This window comes from Ostrea edulis, chromosome 2 (assembly GCF_947568905.1).
Source record: "Ostrea edulis chromosome 2, xbOstEdul1.1, whole genome shotgun sequence".
In the NCBI taxonomy this organism is placed as follows: Eukaryota; Metazoa; Mollusca; class Bivalvia; order Ostreida; family Ostreidae; genus Ostrea; species Ostrea edulis.
In genome coordinates, this window is record NC_079165.1 from 98834772 (window position 1) to 98856582 (window position 21811).

General features: G+C 34.0%; 2 protein-coding genes and 1 long non-coding RNA gene across 10 annotated transcripts in view; all 3 read left to right on the forward strand.

The window, feature by feature from the left end:
* The window catches only part of LOC125678967 (glutathione hydrolase 1 proenzyme-like), a 42347-nt gene extending 41623 nt beyond the window's left edge, over positions 1–724 (forward strand). For all 4 annotated transcript variants that reach the window (XM_048917792.2, XM_048917794.2, XM_048917793.2 and 1 more), the window contains exon 13: positions 1–724. This exon is cut by the window's left edge and continues 4656 nt beyond it. The gene's annotated coding sequence lies outside the window, so the exon portion shown is untranslated.
* A 7252-nt stretch (positions 725–7976) lies between these two features.
* On the forward strand, positions 7977–21705 carry LOC125679456 (DNA-directed RNA polymerases I, II, and III subunit RPABC3-like). 5 transcript variants are annotated; one of them, XR_008800321.1, is made up of 5 exons: positions 7985–8281; positions 10200–10283; positions 11498–13559; positions 13909–13980; positions 21288–21407. XR_008800321.1 is itself a non-coding variant. In XM_048918683.2 (4 exons), exons 1-4 carry the CDS (start codon positions 8209–8211, stop codon positions 21403–21405), a joined length of 450 nt encoding a protein of 149 aa, XP_048774640.1. In that variant the 5' UTR covers positions 7977–8208; the 3' UTR covers positions 21406–21705. The 5 variants fall into 5 exon arrangements, 1 of the variants encoding a protein (XP_048774640.1); XM_048918683.2 differs by lacking the exon at positions 13909–13980 and having other exon boundaries at positions 7977–8281; positions 11498–11672; positions 21288–21705; XR_008800322.1 differs by lacking the exon at positions 13909–13980 and having other exon boundaries at positions 11498–12883.
* On the forward strand, positions 14573–18870 carry LOC130052010 (uncharacterized). Its single transcript, XR_008800325.1, has 2 exons — positions 14573–18371; positions 18756–18870. It is a non-coding gene; the product is annotated as an uncharacterized LOC130052010 (long non-coding RNA).
* Positions 21706–21811: the final 106 nt, after the last annotated feature.

Here is a 21811-nt window from a genome sequence, read left to right on the forward strand (position 1 = left end):
TGATTTCTCTGATGTGCACAATTGATTTATATATACATGTATCTATAAAGTAGCTGGGTTTTTTTTTAATATTTGTCATTTTAACCAGTTTTTACATACATATTTAATATTATTATGGTGTTAAATGAAAATGTGAGGTTTTCTAATGTCGACATATTGAAGATTTTAGCTGTAGATTTAATGTAAAAAAAAAAATTGTTTAAAAATATTAACAATTAATAACAATTTAGATTTTCACAGATATTTTTTACCTTAAAAATTAGAATGTCTATCTGAGCCTGGCTTGTTTTATTAGATTTTCAAATCATGCATCAAATCACAGCAAAATTTGGATTCTGAATTTTTTTATTAGCAAATGAAACACAGAGCCGAAATAGAATTTTGGTGTAGTGATCAACCTTAATTAAGTGTTCTTTTGAAGAACCACAATCCTCACAAAGTTAAGGTTTGTGATTACATACTCTCACAAAACCTCACAAAGTTCAGGTTTGTGATTACATACTGTTATTTTAGCTTTAATGCTCATCTTAACTTTGTTTTGTTCTGTCTTGCAGATGTATAATATTCAGAAAGCACATCCTGTGTCGTGGATGTGTGTGTTTGTAAAATGTATAGTCAGACATGTGTTTATATCATAGGATCAATGTCTTCATATATGTATTGAATCATTGTAATAACTCTGCCTTTCTTGGGCCATCGATTGGAAATAAAATACATTGCACTGTATTGTGTTGTATACATGAAACTTTTAGGGGTTTAATTATCCATCTCCTAACGTAATCTAACAGTTCATGGTTACATGGCTAGAGATATGTATTGGTGCCTTTCATTCATTCAATAGCATTATCTTCCTTACCCGACCCCCTTCCCTTGCTCCTCCTACAGCAGTCCCCAACCCCTAAAGGATACAACCCCTAAAGGATACAAGGAGCAACAATTACATGTAAACCCATCCAATATCCCAGTCAATGGGACGAATGAAATTGAGTTACCCTGCTTAATATATTGCAATGGATTCCAAAATTTCATAAAAACCTTTATTTATAAACAAAGAGACATACTGCAGGATCCAGTTAGTATTCTACTAAGCTCCTATTCTTACTCCTCACAAAAAAATTTGACTGCTGTGAATTAGGTTATGCTTTATGGCAAGTTTGGTTGGAATTGGCCGAGTGGTTCTGGAGAAGGCGGTAACAGATGTGTAAGTTTACGGACAGACAAAAGCCGGACAAAATTTGATAAGGAAAGCTAAAACAAAGTAGTGTACTATCTGTTGCCAAATATACCCTCCTCTTTAGGGTTGGATCTAGAACTCCTCGTTATTTCTTGTAACTCAACAACTGACATTCAAATTTTTGTTGACCATTAGAAATACCTTAGTTTAAGGATTGTAAACATGAAAAATTGAATAATACAATTTGAAAATTGTCAGCTCAAATCGTGTCCTGCAACTTTAAAGCACCGTAGGTACGGTACTGTCATTTAATCCAAACGTATGAACATGTGCATGTGGCTGATCGATATTCAATAGAAAATTAATGATAAAACATGTGAATAAAAATAATACGTTGTTGATAAAAGGGTGGAGCGAAATATAAACAAAACTACCCATACACGGCAAACGACCTGCTGAGTCCCTAACATTTGGAAACACGTTCAGATACTTGGCCGTTTCTCACTTAAAACAGTTCCAAGTGGGAAATTAAGGTAGGTAAATACTAAACGACATACGAAAGAGAAAAAATGAAATCAAATAAAAATAGTGAAAGAAAAACGAATAAGTACAACAGAGCAGGAGAGAGAAAATATTGACCGGCTCAACAGGATAAAAACAGGCATACATAACATATTGTAAGTGATAAAATATTCCCCAAAACAACTTCAGCAATATTTTAACCATATCACCATCTTTAACCCTTGACATAGACCTTCATAGAAGTGGTTGTCCGGTGAAAATAAGCATGTTGTCGCTGAGAAGCAGGAATCGCTGTGACAGCGTATGAACGGGAAAGTGCTTACTGATTTCATATTAAATATGATAGATATAATAGATTACATGTTAATTTATTGTTATTTGTTTTTGACATATTTTGGATTGACTGTTATAATATCTTATCGGTATGTCATTGTCGATTTTCAGCATGGAAAAAATGACGTCACAATAACATTCGTTTACAAACTGCGCAGGGTTTCCCCGACAGTGACAGATTTAGGGACGTTATGGCTTTTAGAATCAATTGTTTATAGATATGATTTGATTCCCCCCCCCCTTTTTATAGTACACACTGATTTGTACCCTAAACTTTGAAAATTTATGGGGGAGGGGGGTGCCTCTAAATCCGCCAGTGGCTTGGTACGTAATTTTCTTCGCCATTGCGGGCGTTTGGGGTGAAACATATAATTTGGAAAGGGCGTTCACTTCATAACCCTAAGACCTGCAGGTTCGATTCTCGCTCCCGGCGCCGCGATAAACCGGAGACGTTTAACATAGGTATTCTCGGCATTAGAAGTGAAATTCACTGGCTTTTCGAAAATGACCATCAATAAAAAAAAGAAAAAAAAGAAATCTAGGTCCTATGTTACAGTAGACGTTGACCCGATAAAGAACCCTCACTGCAATGGCCGTGAGCGCCATGGATGGGTCAAATTTTGTGGCACTTCACCCGAGGAAGAGGGACAGTCGGTGGTCTTTATAATGATCTCAGATTTCTTGACAACACACACATACACATCGCCCCAAACGTCAATATTTTAAGGGGTGGCGGTGTGCGTTCGTCTTTAAACAAAACTGAGGTCCATGGGCCACATCGCTCACCAAAATTACTTTGGTTCTGCTGTTGTTTAGCTATTGTGATTTTTAAAAGATTTATTTTGCAATCTTTATTCCCTTGAAAAATTCTGACCCCATATTGTAACCCCAACTTAACTCCATAGGGTCATGACATAACCATGATACAAGATCACAAGGTTAAAGAAAATCTTGGTAGGAAGTGTAAGGTCTTGCTCCGAGGAACTTATATAAAAGATATAAAATCCCTACCTTAAGGTAACTCCATACTCGAAGTTTTTTTTCTGATACAAGTTTGAAAAGTGCATTTATTTCCATTCATTAGAGTTAAAACTAACAAATTATCAAATAAAATACATAAAAATCATCACGCTTTTTAAGATGCGAGACATACATAAACAGAATCATGTATCACCGTCAGAAAATTGGAATTTTCCTTAAACAGCGTTATCAAAATGTCATACAAACTGGATATGACGATATAATAGCATTCATAACAATTTCATGAAACGTATCTTCACAAAAACATACAAAATGTCTGTAAAAATAAAGGAAATCTATCGCATAATAGACTTGATGGTGAATTAAATAAAAACAGAGTTATTGCTCTTGGATTCAATATTTTGAAACTTGATTATTCATCAATGACTTAGACTTTTGAAATAGTTTATTTTTAACAAGATTTTTTACAATACCTATCAGAAAAGACTCCAACAAAATTTATGTTCCTATCATGCATAAATCTAAATAAATCATTGATTTTGCAAAATTTGATGACATCACAGGAGGATGGAATTACTTTAAGGTGGATCGATCCTCATGTGACTTATCAATATCAATGGTTGAAAGTGGAAAAATTGTCTTAATTTCCACTCAATATAGTTAAATTCAATTAATAACCAAAAAAAAAAAAAAAAAAAAATGTGTGTTGCCACATTTTTAGGTCACCTGACCTATTGCAATCGGTTGTCGTCCGTCGTGCGTTAACAATTGAACATTTTTAACTTCTTCTTGATAACTACCAGTCCAATTCTTTTCAAATTTGGTATGAAGCATCATTGGGACAAGGGGGACATAAATGGTAAATTTCATTCTCCTAAGGCCCTGGGGCCTTAAGAGCGGGACAAAAACTGCATGCCCAAAATTGACCAATTATCAAAAATTTTCTTCTCAAGAACCGCACATGTGTAAGAATAACTAAATATATGATGATGGAGAGCAGGAAGGCCTCTATCAAAACTGTAAATTTCATGATCCCCGGGGTAGGAGTTCTGACCCTAGGGCGGGGCCAAACTTGTTATATAATGTTTATGTGTAAAACACTTAAATTAACATCTTCTTTAGTGCTGTTGATACTATATTGAAACTAAATAGATATTTAGAAAGAACAGGTAGTCCTTTACCAAAATTGTAAATTTGATTATCCCAGGGGTAGGGGTTTTTTGGTATCAGGGTGGGGCCAAAATGGTCAGTTATTAAATGTGTGAACAATAGACATTTTTAACTTCTTCTTGATAACTATCATTCCAATTCTTTTCATGTTTGGTATGAAGCATTTTTGGAACAAGGGGGACATAAATTGTAAATTTCAGGATTCCTGCACCCCTGGGGCATTAGAGGCGGGGCAAAAACGTCCCAAAATTGACAATTTTTCAAAAATCTTCTTCTCAAGAACCGCACACGTGTAAGAAAAACTAAATGCATGGTGATGGAGAGCAGGAAGGCCTCTACCAAAATTGTAAGTTTCATGATCCCCGGGGTAGAGATTCTGACCCCAGGGTGGGGCCAAACTTGTTATATAGTGTTTATTTGTAAAACACTTAAATAACATCTTCTTTAGTGCTATTGATACTAAATTAAAACTAAATGGATAGAGCAGGTAGTCTTTTACCAAAATTGTAAATTTGATGATCCCAAGAGTAAGGGTTCTGACCCCAAGGTGGGGCCTAACTTAGTATATAGTATTTATGTGCGAGTTTGCTGATACTGTATAAAATCTAAATGCATACTTAGGAATAGCAGAAAAGGATGTACAAAAAATGGTGAATTTCAATCAAAACCCAGGATTATGACTTTAGGATGAGTCCAAATTAGTCATATATTTTGATGTTTTAATGTTAATACACCTATTTCATCAGTGTATGCACTTTTGAAGGCAGTGAAGTTTTAAGAACACATCTTGTTTTATACTATTGCTGAACATTAGAATTTAGCTTAGATATTCAGAACAGGATTTTTTTTCTAGTTTTCATAGCCCATGGAAGTAGTGATACTTTTTCACTAGTATTCAGGTGACCGATAAGGCCTGTGGGCCTATTGTTAAAGATGCCGGACATACAAAAACAGAAGTATATGTTAGCATTAGAAAATTAGCGCATTTTCGTTCTACAGAATAATTAAAATAAATAAACTTGTTGAAATGACAAATTTCAAATGTCAACAGTTTAAAACAAAACCTGTTAATTAATAAATATGAGTAAATTAATTGTGGATATTGGGGAAATTATGTATAATAGGCATACAGTAGAAGATATACCAGCATAGGATTTATTGCCCTTGACAACATTTTTTTAAAATTTAAATAATTTTTTATCTATGGAAAATGTAAACTTTTTCAATATCAATAGTTTACCAAATTTTTTATTTTATGCAGTGAATAAAATTCCTCTGAAAGATATATTTCTATCATGCGCAAAGTTTAATTTGATAAAGATTTTTGCAAAAACCTAGGACATCCCACGAAGATCGATCAACTTTAAGCAATTCAGAAAATGTTACCCATGTTAGCTTTCCTAAAAGTAGGTCAAAATCAAAGGTCAAGGTTACAGGTTCAAACCTAAAGAAAGGTCTAGTCACACAAAAATGGATACATGAAATATGAAAGATGTATCACTCGCCATTCAAAAGCCATGCGCAATGTTAAAGTTTCAATTAAAGTTTTGAAATTTTTGTCAATTAAACTCCAATGTCAAACATCATGACCATATAAAACTTTGATCTCCTACTGTTGCCCCATCCTACCCGAGGAAACCATGATTTGAGCAAACTTGAGTCTGCACTGTCTGGGGACGCTTGTTTATTAATATGAGTATCCATTACCCTACTGTTATTGAGAAGATTTTAAATGCATTTTCCTATAAATATACTCTCATGTAAACTTTGATACCCTATTGTGGTCCCATCCTAGCTCCAGGGACCACAATTTGAACAAACACAAATCTGCACCACTTGGGAATGCTTGCACAAGTGACCATGTCCCTTTTGAGAAGAAGACTCCCCAATATTGTGGCCCGATCCCCCCCCCCCCCCACCCCACCAAGGCATGGTTTGAACAAAATTGAATCTACACTATGTCAGGAAGCTTTCATGTAAATTTCAACTTTTCTGGCCCAATGGTTCTTGAGAAGGTTTTTAAAAGACCCCACCCCATTCTTGCTTTTTCATGATTATTTCCCCTTCATTTGAAAAAAAAAAACAACAACAACCTGAATCCCCGTTACCCAAGATGATTTTTGCAAAGTTTGATTGAAATTGGTCCAGTGATTCTTGAGAAGAATATTTTTAACAGATGTTACAAAATGTTTACTAATTCTTGATTATCTCCACTTCGAAAGGGCGTGGCACCTTGAATCCCATTTACCTATAGGCATGCTTTGTCAGCAAGTTTGGCTGAAATTAGCCATGTGGTTCTGGAGAAGAAGTTGAAAATATTAAAAGTTTGCTGACGAACTCCGGATAAAAAGTGAAAAAAAAGTCCAATCGAGCTTTCATCTGATGTGATGTGAGCTAAGAAAGTGAGGGGGGAAGTCGCCCAATATATCTTACTTTGCCTGTGAATATAATGAACTTTGGGTGTAAAAATAATGAAAAATAACGGTGTGAAATAAAGTGGGGAACCCCCTCCCATTTCTTCGTGCCTGTCCCCTCCGTTTTTTTTTTTGTTTTTTTTTTTACGTGTCTGGGCGTCTCTATACGTGTAAAAAATTCTAAAATGGGACGTATACCATCACAAAACTCTCTTTCTCTCCGACGAAACGTGTTTAATGCAGGATGTCGTACTAGAAGTAGAATACAATGCCTGTCTAGGAGATAATACAATGTCTATGCCTAGAAGAGCTTACACGCATGCGTTATTGTAAAGGCCACCTATAGAAGTTTATTGAATATTCTCTTTTGAATTTTTAGGAAAAAATGTTTTGAGAGAGAATTTTAGTTGGGACGTGTCTCCACACCACTAATGGTTCCCGCTAATCTGATACCGGTATCTTGTATCTAAACCATTTTTATGGGACATGGGGATTTTTGTCCATAGTGTACTTCTGTCCCCACAACCCAGGTCAAATGGTTAAAATTTGTCTCATTTTACACATCTAAATTACACACACCCCCAATCTCTTGAACTATTCTGTAACTGAAAAATCAAGCACATGCACAAGCTATATTCTATAATTTTGAAGACAAATTAAGATTTGAAAAAAATATATTTCATTTAAACTAGTAAACAAATATTCAATTCTTGAATATATTGGTACACAGAACGATGTATTGATTCCCATTATGAGTTTGTCGTATTTCGCTTAGACAGATCACACCAACATGCCGAGTCGTGTTTGACAATGCTTTGAGAATTTAAACAACAAAAATTTGCCATGTCAAAAGAACAATGATTTAGGCCTAGTAGATTAATTGGTTTTGTTCAGAGACTTCATGAATGCATGCGTTTTAATATTATGTTGGTCAATGACTTACACAAACAGGTCAATATGTCAGAAGTCTCAGGAAAAATTATAAATGTCTTTCTGCATGTTCCTTGTTAACAACTGCTGGGTAATTTGTATAAAGTCCTCATATATTATCTTATAGATAGTGAACATTATGAAACAATAAAAATCAAGCCGCGAACATTTTTGGTATTTTTTCGTAGATCAATGAATCAGGTTATATCGATTAATAAATTTTTTTCGATCTACAATCATTCGCAATAAATGCGCATTCTGTTATTCAAAATCCTTTCGAATTAAGAATGCAACGAGATAATTCAAATCTTAAACACAAATAGTTATACACTAAGATCTATGCAATTTTAGCATTTTGTCACTAAAATATGGGTTATAGTACGCCTTAAAATTTTCCCGGTGCTAAAACAGTAAGTCAAAGCAAGCCGAAATTACCGCCCTTTATGCACTCTCTTGTATTGAAAATCATATTTGGTACAGAAATGACTTAACTTCCTGTATCCTAATTAACATGCAATAGATTTTTTTCTTCAGAATTAGTGACGTTTACAGAAATAGCAAAATCGAAAACACTTCACGAATAAGATATATTGAAACCGGGTATGATAGAAATGAAAATCTTACACTAATTAACAGTAAAGCAGCGCCGATAAACGTGAAACATTATATAAGCCAAATTTGGTAATGGCGGGGGTGTTGTTCGAAGATATTTTCGATGTGAAGGATATTGATCCAGAAGGCAAGAAGTTTGATCGAGGTGAGTGTATTTTCTTAAAGTTTATATTTTCTGTATTACCTAGTGATCAGAACAGAAACGGTAACATATACCGGTTCTCTGTCGAACATGGCGACCTCCTCGGACTCCAGGCATGACCCAGCATGACCGGGACAGTAATGCGATATAATTTTTAGATAATTAGAATCATTGCTTATTTCTCTGCATTTTTCCCTGTCTGTCATGCGCATCAGTGATATACTGTAATTAATTAACTGAGGTATGTCATTTTTAACAGATTTTTTATGCAATTCATACCCGGTAAAATCGAAACATGTTTTGACAAGTCTCACTGACTAAGTTATGATTGGCTGTAAATGTTAAAAGGAGAATAAAACCCCCTGTAGACCTGGCTCGTCTTCATTGAGAATGAAACACATCTGTATATTAAAGTATTCTGTCAAGGTTTGGGAGAGGATGGGAGAGACAAATATTATCTTTGATGATAGTAAATGCGATACTGGTAATGATGGGAATGCACAGAGGATTCACTGGCTGATAGGCCCTGAATTGTGGACATGGACTGTCAGTGGAGTTTGACCTGATATATCATGTAAGGGCACGTCAATTTATACTTTTATCGTTTTAAAAGATAAGTAGAGATAAGTGCAAAAGCCATTAATTCATGTGGTTTTCCCACTCTATTTGTATTTAGGGATAATGCTTTAGGAGTGCAGATTGTACATTAAATAATTAGGAAGTGTAAGATAAATATTGCATGTAATGGTATGCAAGGCATGACAGACAGGCTGCAGCATGTACCTATCTACCCCTTTATATGTGATTCACTAGTCATAAGCTTTCTTTTTGCCATTAATATTTTTTGTTTAAATATTTTTCATTTCATGTGAATTAGTAGTTGTTATATGGAGGAATATAATGAACGCAATATAATTATGTATGTACAAATTAATTCTGAAAGATTCACATGTCAGTTCTTGTACACTGTTGCCTAGGACAAGATTACACAAACATCATACACACAAGTTCCTTTGAGATAAGGCACTACCAGTTAATTAACTTGTGTTCAATATTAATATTATGGTGTTTATTTAGAAAGAATGGAATTCAAATGGAAATGATGAACAAATCAATTTAAAAAAAAAAAAAATATATGTCTTACTCTATCTATCTTAACTTCATATCATTAGATATTAAACCTAAAAGGTGCGCACATGTGTGTGTGTGTGTTACTGATAATATATAGATTTTCATTATGATTATTTGCAGTGATAAACAATTTGAGTTTATTGATGCAATTTAACTGCATAGCAATTTTGTTAAGAAAAGATAACATGTAATTATATATATATAGTAATGATACTGATCTTGGCATTGATCAAGAATATCACCACATTAACAATAGTTTGCTAAAATAATTTCTTCTTCTTCATATTTTGATATTTTAATGAAAATTTTTCTTTGCTGACTCTCAAGGTGTTGTGAGCCAGGAGACAGAGAAGCATGAAAACCTGTTCTGTGTTGAACATATCATGTTCTGATATAATTTTATGTCAGATAAATTTTTTAGAGTTTAAGAGTCAAGTATTATATAGATCATTGAGGAGTGTTTGATTTGGCAGGGGTTCACAATTCACAATACCACAGAAATAGGGACCGAAGTGAACTAATGTGCATGTATGAAAATTTTAAAGCTCCTAAGAATATAATTTTATTGGCATACTTCCAAATAAATGCATTTGCTCTTGTATATGTATATTTAAAGGCATAAGAAGTTTGTACAATAGACACAGTGCATTGACATTTTAATTGTAAGCATAAACAGAACTGATAGTGAATGCCCTAGCAAAAAGTTAGGAGATTTTGTGGCAGAAATTGTGATCGAATTATACTTCTTTTGATAGAGCTCTTCTTTTAATTTCTTTTTTTTTTTTTGCAGTGTCCAGACTTTTTTGTGAGTCTGAGTCCTTCAAAATGGACTTGATCCTAGATATCAATACACAGATGTACCCTGTTGATTTGGGTAAGTAAATACAAACTGAATCCATTTCTCATAATGAGTGTATTTTTAAAAAAAAAACCATTCCAATAGTGTGTATGTTTTATAAGGGAAGTAAATCTCTCATCTGAAAATCTTTGCTGATTTATGGATGAATTTTCTTCCGTAGTCATGTCCTAGCTACTTCCCACATTGTAACTATATCCATGTTGAATTTAATTAGTGAGTCAATTCATTACTGGTATGAATTTATAATGGTATATTAGGTACAATATTTGTTTTAATGCCAGGGGTGAAGAAAATAGAATATAATGCCATGACGTAAACATGATAAACACTTGGAATTATCAGTACAGATGCATTTCAGTCTTGGTGCAGTATTATTGTGTGTAAAAAAATCATTCAGCAGTAGAATATAGAGAAAAAAAGAAAGACATTTGTGAGAGGTTTTTCAGCATTGATCTTGATATCACTTTATCATGTTTGTATTAGTAATATTACAAATAGTAAAAATTTCAGCAGATCTAGATAAAATATGAATAACCCCGTGAACATGTTTAGTCCTGTGAAAACAGCCTTTAGAATAGTTATCTGTAATGAATATAAAAACGTGCAACCAAGGCCGACTTCCAAATTTCACTTGTTTGCAGTAGGGTGTTTAAACACAAGTATTTACTTATGATTTATAATAATTTGCACAGGTAGAGCGGCCTGATAAGTCGAAATCTGCCTGTAATATTGTCGTACAGGTGCAAGTTGGACAGAAACACCTACTTTAACTGTACGATTTACTTTATCAGAGAATTGACCTCATGAGGCATATCACACACGCGCACACATACAGACACAAAGGTCTAAATAACCCATAGGGGAACATTTCAGGGAAATTATTTTTTTTTAGCCTGAGATATTTGATATCTTCATGAGAGCCATGCAAACTAAGTCCAGTTATAGAGTTCTTGTACCAATACCTGGCTCTATGATTATAAAAGAAAACAAGTTACTATGAAATGATGCAAATCAATTTATGTTTTGAGTATGGACTATTTTACAATAAAATCAGCTTTCTTTTCCATGATAAGGATATAGGCATATGTTATAGAATTGGCTTATGTCACTTTCACACTTCTTAAAGAGGTCTACAATAAATCCATATCATATATTTAGTTGTGTGTCCATACTAAAATATGATTTAAGAGAGAAGTCCAGGTTTACATGTACCATTAAATTTTTTTCAGGTGACAAATTCCGTATGGTTTTAGCCAAGACACTGAGGGAAGATGGAACCCCAGATGATGGTGAATATAACCCTACAGACACTGGTCCCTCCAGAGCAGACAGTTTTGAGTACGTAATGCATGGGAAAGTATACCGCATTGAGGGGGATGACACTGGACCGGACTCCAGTCGACTGTAAGTGGTGGCACAGTGTGTTGTGTGTGGTTTCTTTTCCTATCTCTTGGTGCTTTTAAGGAAAACTTAGTACGTGTTAAATACAGAACACCTGGAAGATTGCCATAGGCTTAACCTGTGATGCAGATTTTGACAGTATTTTTCACGTCGCTATAGTTTTTCTTTTTGTAGAATACCCGTAGAATTTTCTGTCTTTAGTTTGCTTCTTACATGTAAATTGTCAGCATGTGCACAGATAAATAATTCTAATGGTATGTGTGAGTGTGTGTACTTGAATGCATGCAATTCCGGGTAAGTCAGTACTCGGTACATGTAGTTACTAGGATGTGTGCTACTAACATGTTGCCTTGAGTTTTACACATACTGAAACACAGAACTTGTACTTGTATTGCAGAAAACAGATTTTGGGAAATGTGTAGCAATAGAGTTCAAACAAAAGATAACATAAAATGAAAGTTTTTCATGCTGTGAACAAACAGAAAGAAAAGTCTCCATGGTAATTCATTGCATGCAACAACCTGCAATTGAGATTCTTGCTAAATTTTTTGCTGCAAGACTGTACTTGTATGTGGTACTTTAATAAATATTGACCCAGTAAGTTCAGAGGTCGATTTGGTGTAATGAAAGAATGTTGAATCTTTTAAACACAGTTTAGAATAACTGAATTAAAAGTCTTGTTATTGTAGTGATGAAATCACAAGTAGCTTTAAATGTGGGAATTACGAAATTTTGCATTATAGAAATTTTTACGTGTGGTTTAGAAGAGTGGATATACATATTTAAAGAGAATCTATAAATATGCATGCATGGTTTGTAAAAGGACCTGTTCCAATAGAAAGAAAAAATCGATTTGTAAAGCCTGTTAAACAATTGATTGGATTGAACTGCCAAGTCAGGACTTGAATGAACACTTTGTGGGAAATACGTACTTTAACGCATGCTCAAATTGCTGGCAGATATCGAACGCTAAATGGGGGCATACCATCGCCACCAACCTTAGAGATTTATTTCTTCCTTTAGCTATTCATTTTGGACTTTCTCATTGCTAAGTTTATTCATAGTCTGTTAGCAAATTTAGGATATAGACAGTATTCATACATGAACACACAACTGTTGAACAGGTAGATAAGGACCCACATTCACCGTAGTGTCCAACATGTTCTATGAAGTATGCACACTGTCTTTATCTTGTGATGGTTCAGAATTGAAAGGTAAGCAAGTATGTGGGGAGTATAACCCGGGTTAAAGTGAACCTAGAAAGGAATGTGAAGGGAAGTTGTGATAAATGTTTTATGTCCATGAGGAACTCACACTACACATGTGCAGTGTATGTATCAGGTGTGTCCCTCACACACTGTAGGTAGAAGGTGCCCTTCTTTATTTAGGAACAATAAATTTCTAGAAAAACATGTCAAAATTCCTGAATATATTTTTTTTTAAAAATTCTGAAGTAGACCCTATTTATAGAGAGGGAAAACTCTTGACTAAAAATACACACCAAGGTAACCACAATACGTAAAGTTCATTATGCAAAATGTACATAACGTATGTTCATTGAATATGTTGGCTGGTAAATATGTATTGTTAGGTTGTAAGTAATAAATCTTAGCTCTGGACAGTTTCCATTATACCTCTTTACCCAACAAAAAGAGGCTCATGAACTTGGAGCATAGTTGTACTGTGTTTATAAATTGTGCTGATGTAACCTTTTTACTGTTTTAAGCCACTGAGTGGATATTATGGATGTGTGCCTTTATTGATGTCTAACTGTGGTTATGGATCAGTAATTCAGATAAGTTTGGCAGTGTGTAATGTTTTGAAGATGCTGAGTTTCAAAGTAAAATGTTTTCGTCATCAGAAGCCTAGAGAGATGCTGTGTCTGTTGTGGTGCGTTTGCAAGTTTTTTTTGTAAATACTTAGTCACCATTTGAAGCCTACATTGTTGTCTGCCATGATGTCAGGATCTTTAGTTATATAATATATATACAGAGTAGTGACGATGGCAAACAGGGTCACATTTCATTACAGATAGGTTAGTTTGGCATTTAGTTACATCTTTCGGTATGTTGACTATTTTTACTAGAGGTTTCCCCACGCGTCTCCTGTCAGGTAATGATGAAGTCCTACAGTATTTTTGTGTTGTGTGAACAGCATGCTTCATTTCTCTTCTCTGTAGTAGTTTTGAAGGGTTTTCTGTCTTTTCACTGTATCTTGCAGTCAATAACCTTTTTTCTAGGGGATTACTTGACAAGTCCAGGGGACGATGACCTACGGATGATCCTGTATGCATGATTGGAAAGAGAAAGTGGTAATGTTGAGAACTGCTTATGGAGGGTAAGGTACCATTGTGTGTTTGTACAGGAATACACTATGAACACAGCTGGTGGTATCTTGTTCTCTATGATGCTATAGCTGCTGAGGTTGATCTGGAGAAGTTTTTGCACACTACCCCTTTATGTGTAAGAGGCAGTGAAGGCACATGCATGGTGCCCTGTATACATGCACACAAGTTTTGCTTGGGTTTTGCATCATTAATGATGTATATAACTGATTATTTTATCATCAATTCAGGGTTGAAATATGAAATAGAATCGAGGTTAATGATCTAGAGCACATTTGTTCTGTAATTCTTTTGCACTTATAGAATCACTTTGTAATTGACACAGACAGTGTGAGTTAGCTGTATAAATTAGGTACATGTATACAGAGTATTGTACTCAATAATTCAAGGTAAAGTTTGGGTGTACCTGTTGGCCAGATGAGAAGCTTTTGGAGAGATAGTATTCATTGGCAGTATTAATTAGCAAGTTGTGGATATCTTATGGTGGTGCTGTACAGAGGAGACTTTATACTCATATGGGTGAAGGTACCATTGGGTGTTCACATAATTAATGGTGTGAACACAGCTGGTGGTATCTTTTCTTCTGTGAGAGAACTCACCATTCTTATTGTTTTCAGTTTCTGTTAAGTGGACATGATCTCTCTCTCTCTCTCTCTCTCTCTCTCTCTCTCTCTCTCTCCTTTAAATCAAGTGGAAACATGTGCACTGCACTATGAAAAAAGTTTGTGGATCTTTTGATTGTCACCTGGTTTGAGCTTAGTTGAGAGGGTTAGTTCATGGGATAAGAATTTAAATTGCTCATTGATTTATCAAGATTGAAATAAGTTACCATATTTTCTTGAGTGCTAAATTACTGCTCTTTAGCATAGTATATAAGGCTGTTCAAATTCATGTGGAGTCATTTCAATTTAAGAACTATTGATCTTGTTTTTTTCTGATCATTAAATTGTTTGATTGCAAGATATTTCAGTTTGATAATAAATGTTATATTGTACATTTAGAATTTAAAATTCTTAATCTAAGAGATATCCATTAGCAACATATCAAACAAAGAGCGGGTGAATTGCGATATACTGGATTATTGTTAATAAGTTATTGGTCGGCAATTTAAAAGCCTTCATTCCGCACAATTATCTTCATTGTTCTAAGCAGATAAAATATAAAATTAACAGCATTTCTATACAGAAAATTAGAATAGTCACTCCAGAGGACTTCATTATTGACATGTCTTTTGAACCATGACTAGCACTGACTTGACTAACATGACGAAACTGACTCGTTCAAGTTTAGGAGGGAAATTTGTAATGGAGGGAAACATGTATAGTACAGTTGGTGGGGGCTCATGGAAACCAGTGTGGCTGTGTGCATTTCTGAATATTGCTGATCTAGCAAGCATATATATATACTTATTGTGATTAGTCAGTGGACTGTGATGGGCCAGTTACCGAATTCTGTGTGTCTACAATGTACTCAAAGTCCATCAATACCCGAGTTTGGAAATAAATTTTGTTTTACATGGGCAAATCAATTTTTTTTTTTAGAAATTCAGTATTCCATAAATGTTCTCTTAGAATTAATTTATTACTAATGTCAAGTAGCGACACTGCATTTGAATTTAAGAATTAGAAGACATTACATACATGTTATGCATCACTGAAGCTAGCCAATATATACTCTGTGATAAATTGATTTCAAGTTAAAAACAGACTAAATACTTGAAATGTACATGATATAGGTACTAGTACAAATGTACATGATATAGGTACTAGTACAAATGCGTCTTGTTCCTTTGATATTGTTTGATATAGGAAGTTGATACGATGATGACATAAGTTCGGAAGGTGTCGGACGTCAGGCAAGTAGTAACAGGACTTCCTTAAACATCTTGTACATCTGAAAAAGGAAGTCATGCTGGAAATGCTTACTTCTGCTGTTTTGATTTAGAAATATATAATTAAAAATTGAAATGGAATTTTCTTCAAATTTTTATAGAAATTTTAAAGTGAACATTGTTTGCATTTTTTCCAAATTTACATAGATTTGATATAGATGTAAATTGCACGTAAATATACATTCTGGAATTTTGTCCTCATTTTCTTTCTGTTTTCTTTTCCTATCTAATATACCTATGAAGCAGACAAAAGTGGGTAGATGATTTATTACCTAGATTTATTTGTCATACCTGGATATATACAGTAAAATTTGCACAGTGGCTTTAACCACTCATCATAAACGGGGCATCCCAACCAAGCAGGATCAGGCATGCCTGCAGTTTGGCAACATGTCTTAAGTTCCTATTAATGCATTGCCAAATTTCAAGTCAAGAAAAAACTCACATTACCAGGCTATTCATGTACTGCAGTAGTATCTATTGTCTTTTTCACCTTTAAAACATTTAATTACAAAATCTTTTGTTTGGAGCTTTACTAATTGTTCAATATTTGCACCTTCCGTAAAATGCGACTTTTTTGCGTGACTGAAATGGGAGCTGGTATAAAGAAACGAGAGAATTGTATTCATCTAGGCCCTTTTTAGAATTTATCAAGTTACTGGAAAAGGAAAAATAAAAGTAAATGTTGAGCTTTTCTGTTGAATGTTCTTGGTTATGGAAAATTTTATGTCGTAGTCATATGCTAATGATGGAATTTTAATTTGATAGCAAAGTTTCGTCAGCGATATATTTATAACCCTTAAAAACAACAACAGGAAAACGTAGATAAGTTGTATGTATAACTACAACGTCAGCATATGAATCAGTCCTATTTTCATAGCAAGCAATGGCACATGATAACACAGTACATTGTAATATAGGGTTCAAATTTTTTGGCTTCTTGACAATTTTTGCCTGTGATTGTGATAATTGCGGCTGTCTGTGCACAGGTGAGTTTTGCGACAGGTAGTTATGTGGCTGGATGGATTCAAACTAATTAATTACAGCCTGATTCTGCCCAGATGACTGATGAATATTTAGATATGACTGATTTCTTTCAAAATGACTATGGAGATTTGGAGGATCTCGTTGACCTGACAAAGTTAGTAAGTGGTATTACGTCCTTGCTTCTAGCCTTCTAGTCCTGTAAGTAAATATTTGCTAGTTCTCCGACAATAGACGATTCTTGATCACAGAATTCTTGTTAAGGAAATGAAGTCAAATGGAAACATTCTTTCATTTGTTCACAGTGAAAAAAGTTATATAGATCATGTAAAAAGGGGGATTTAAAGGTAAGTTTTATTTAAACTCCACGAAGAATCTGATTTGTGAAAAGTAAGGTTGTTAGAATGTAATATAATTTAGGTTAGGCTTGTGTGGTGGAAAATACTTGTTCATGCAAGTTTTTTTTAGTTATAATGATAATAGCTAGGTTTCAGGGTTTTTTGGGGGCATTGTTTTAATTCCCTGAAAAAGAAAATTGTTAATTATTAAAACCATGGATACACCCAAGTGACCATTCTTGAAAGCATTTTAATCAGTATTGAAATTGAAGGCTAAAATATGAATGTAATTAGATATTTATCTATTCATTAAAGGTAAAACAAAAGCTTTTTATAATTAAAAAGAAACAAAACCTTTTTTTATTATTAGAAACGAGGATCACTTATCTTGTAAGGGAATCTAAACTGCAAATATAATCTGGATCCCCACGATAAAAACACCAAAGGATATAAATCATAACCAAAGGAGATTGTCTCCAGTGATATATTCTAACCGATTTTAAAAAGACCCATACATGGGGCGGTGATAGGTTTATTCAGAAGTACTCTTAACAATGTTTGACATGTCACAAGACCGAGCTCATGGGGGACATGGCAGCAGAATATAGCTTTAACCTCTCCCAGAGATCTTCCTTGATCATAACAAGTAGGGGCTGATCTGGGAACAATTGGCCTAGAACTTCAGATCAGCAGACTGATGCGCCTGATTGAACAATTGAGTTTGAATAGGATTGGGTAAAAACTGCTACTCTGCCATTGATTGATACCACCTTGTAATTATTGAAGAAAGACATAAATATGATGTTTGGTTTAAAGTAATAGAATTTAAACAAAAAGTTTACCAATAATTTTTCTATCTGAATAAGCGAAAACTTAACACAAATTCGCCCCTTAAAAATTCACAATACATTTTACTTCTAAACATGTATAGACATGCATCTCCTGGCAATGACCTTGTTTTATCTTTGTACTTCTGTTCATCATTATTAAAACAAAGAACATTTCTGTAAAAGTAAAAGGAACATACGCTTGGGTTTTTATGTCATATGATGGTACATCACATGGTCAACATACTGTCCAACAGCCTTGGTGGGATTTGATTGATATACAAGGACCGGTGTACTTGTTAGGCATTTCATGAATAGGTAAGCTAGAAACTTTAATTCCTTCTGAGAAAAAGAAATCTATAATTATTTAAAATGATATATAGTTAAATGATATCAAAATATTTTAAAAGATAATGCATATATTGCAAAATTTAGATAAAATGTCAAACATTTAGAAATAATCAAAATTATCTTAATGTACAGGAAGTTCTGATTAAATTAACTGATTACTTCATAATAAATTTTATCAGGTCTAAAGTCTATTAGATAGTGTTTTGATAATTCATATAAATAAGAGTTCAGGAAAAAGTTGTGAAGGTAGTTTTATCTGATTGTCACGAGAAGTTAACACATTTGTATTTTTGGGAAGTGGATAAACTTATCTTTTATTACTGTACTACATAAAAGGACAATTTTTTGTAGTCGTCGATGATATACAGGAAACTATATAAAAAAATATGTGACATGTAAAGGATTTGACTCAGCTCCTGGTCATGTGAGTCTGTGATAGTTGTGTTAGTTTAATCTGAGAGAGAGAGAGAGAGAGAGAGATATGTTAATGCATGATACAACATTGCATGTATAATATGTATAATCTCTGTTGCATGTTTAATATTGATTTGTACTAAATGTAGATCTGCATGATATGTATGTTTGTATATTAAAACCCAATCATGAGGCTTAAAGTGAAAGTAATGTAAGCAGTAATTGTGATGTATGTGCAACTTATAAGTTTATGAAGCCATCATGATTGGGTGTTGTGTTTCCTCCATGTGGTCTGCCTTTTTTCTGATTTCTTTTCTCTTAATACCTGCTTTCTGTATTGTATTTACAATTCATAATAACATATATTTCTTAGCTTTTTAGAATTACTTATAAACCATAGGTTTGCTTGCTACTGTTCTTAATATTTTCTGGGTTTTTTTTTCTTCTCTTCTCATGTTGTTAATCCTGGTAGTGGATACAAAGATGATAAAACTAAACGCTGTGTTTAAGTTTATCACTGCAGTGTCCAGTAACTTAGTAACTGCATGAATGACTAATTCCTCATGTGACTCCTGACAGTTTGTCTGACTCTTGTGCTGTATTACATGATATTTAAGAAGTACTCAGTCTGTTGATCAGCTGTGTTTGTACATGTTCAATAGTCAGACAAACTTCTAACTAAAAAAAGAAGTCATTCACGTGATAGGGAGAGAAGGGCAGGCCACATGGATGATGACAAAATTTATTCTGCACCAATTCTTGATAATAAAATAATGCACCCTTTTTAATGTAAAATGTTGAAATTGTAATACAGTGTAATTTGTCAATGAAGTTTATAAGAAGATTTTTATCTGGAAAAATTCAAGGGAAACAGTTTTAAACGTGTTTCACTGGTCAGTACCAGACGTGCATTGTACATCAATTATAGTATAGTGTAAATGCATAATCTGGTATGTGACTGGCCGATGCGCTCTCATCCTAACCTTCACCTCTGACCTTCACCTGTAACCTTGCCAGAACCAGTTTGCATGCAGACTCTAACAACTCTTCATATGAAATCCTGTGTTGAATTATATAGTCTTCTAATGATATATAGAATCCTTGTATGCATTCTTTTTTATTTAATTTTATTATGCACTTTCAGAACGATTGTATGCATGTATTTTTAATTTTTTTTTTTTTTTTTTTACTTTTAATTGAGTAACAAAAATTAACTCAAAGTCACTGTTGCGTGTTGTTTGCTAGAAAATTTTGATTTGTTTTACCCCAATAGTGTGTTAATCTAGAGTGTAAAAATAACCTATAATGTAAGACAGCGAGCAGGAGCTGAGTTGAAACCTTTGTTCACATAACAAAAACCAAATGTCAGAATGAAAAATATTCAGATAAATGAATACTTGTATTTATAGATATATATGAATATTGATAATATTTTGGTTTTGAAAAACACGGTACACTGAAGCTGGATTTTCACTTTCATGTTCTCACTCATTTTGATCCTCACGTCAGGCTCCATGATCCATCCATACATCCATCCATCCATGCTACTTGTCCCTAGCAAACTCTCTCAAAATGCATATTCATTGCTAAGGTCCGCAAATTTTGGACAAACATTGAGGGTGTGTTTTTGTGGCAGTGTGGTTAGCTGGTTGTTATGACAACGTAGAACCCACAACCACTATTCACACTTCCTTGAAACCACACTTTGTTTCGGCCCATTTTGGTATAGATGGTATGTGCTCTTTGGGATTTATCATTTTTTTTTTTGTATAGTGGAAGAGCTTTTCATAAATAATCATTTCATAAATGGCCAAGCATATGGATGTATGGATGATTTGATGGATGTGTTAAAGATAACCTTTGAACTCTTGACCTTTACTACACATCTCTCTGCTTCATTCATACATTCATAATTTCATCTACCATAAAATACATACAGCACATGAGCAAAGTTGAGGAAATTTTACTGAGGAAGTGAAAAGGCTTTTTTAATAGGTAAAAGTTTCTAGATTATGTAATGTGAATTGAAAACTTGGGAGAAAGAGAGGGAATTTGAGACATTTTTGCACGTATGCTATTCATTCTGCACAGTGGTTGCTATGCTGAGGATTTCTTCAATGGTGTATCATATTTTGTTGTACAGTATGCTTTGTTCCCATTTTGCTGCATGAGTTTACCTTTGGAATGAGTAGTGTTGATCACTCCCAATGCTTGTTCATAATGCATCAAACCATGTAATACCACTGTACTCATCTTCATTAATCATGTAACATAGCATGACCATACATATTTTGTGTATTGTAGTGTAGCTTAAAATTTTCAGGACAAATCCACTGTATATGTAACTGTAATACATTGAATTTTAATTTAATGTCTTTTCATGAGTGAAATACTTTTTTAATAGTGAACTTTTAAATATTTTGCCATTTACTTACAGCCGACTTATCTCCACTTTGTTTTGATTGACAGGGCAGCGTATGTGTCATATGGAGGCCTGCTTATGAGACTGCAAGGTGATGCCAACAATCTACATGGTTTTGAAGTTGATTCCTTTGTTTATCTTCTTATAAAGAAGCTTGCTTTCTAAAAGTTTTGAATTTCATTTAGGATTCAATCTTTACCGAGATGGCCAGTATAACTTCAGCCATTTTTTTAAGGGTGTGCAATAACTGGTCGTGCATTTGTTCACATTTAAGATTGTAATCCTAATTATGATACCCGCCATTTGTGTTCAGTCATCTGCGTTCAATCATCTACATTATGTTTAATAGACAAAGGGAAATGAGTGTGCAGAAGTGAATGGTACTCATTGACACATTGTAAATTGTTGAATACAAAGTATTTTGTTACTGATTGACAAATATCAATAAAAAAAAAGATTGCTTAATCAGACTTTCTCTTTTAATCAAAGTATTATACTGAAACTGCATGCAAAGGAAGTGGTGCATTTAGGTGGCTAATGGTGTATTGGGAAGAGATTTTTTCCCCAGAGA

What these genes read in the sequence shown, in the direction of transcription:
- LOC125679456 (XM_048918683.2), top strand. Translation starts at nt 8,209, where the DNA reads ATGGCGGGGGTGTTGTTCGAAGATATTTTCGATGTGAAGGATATTGAT. An exon ending in AGGCAAGAAGTTTGATCGAG is followed by an intron (nt 8,282 to 10,199) that starts GTGAGTGTATTT and finishes TTTTTTTTGCAG; the next exon opens with TGTCCAGACTTTTTTGTGAG. An exon ending in GATGTACCCTGTTGATTTGG is followed by an intron (nt 10,284 to 11,497) that starts GTAAGTAAATAC and finishes AATTTTTTTCAG; the next exon opens with GTGACAAATTCCGTATGGTT.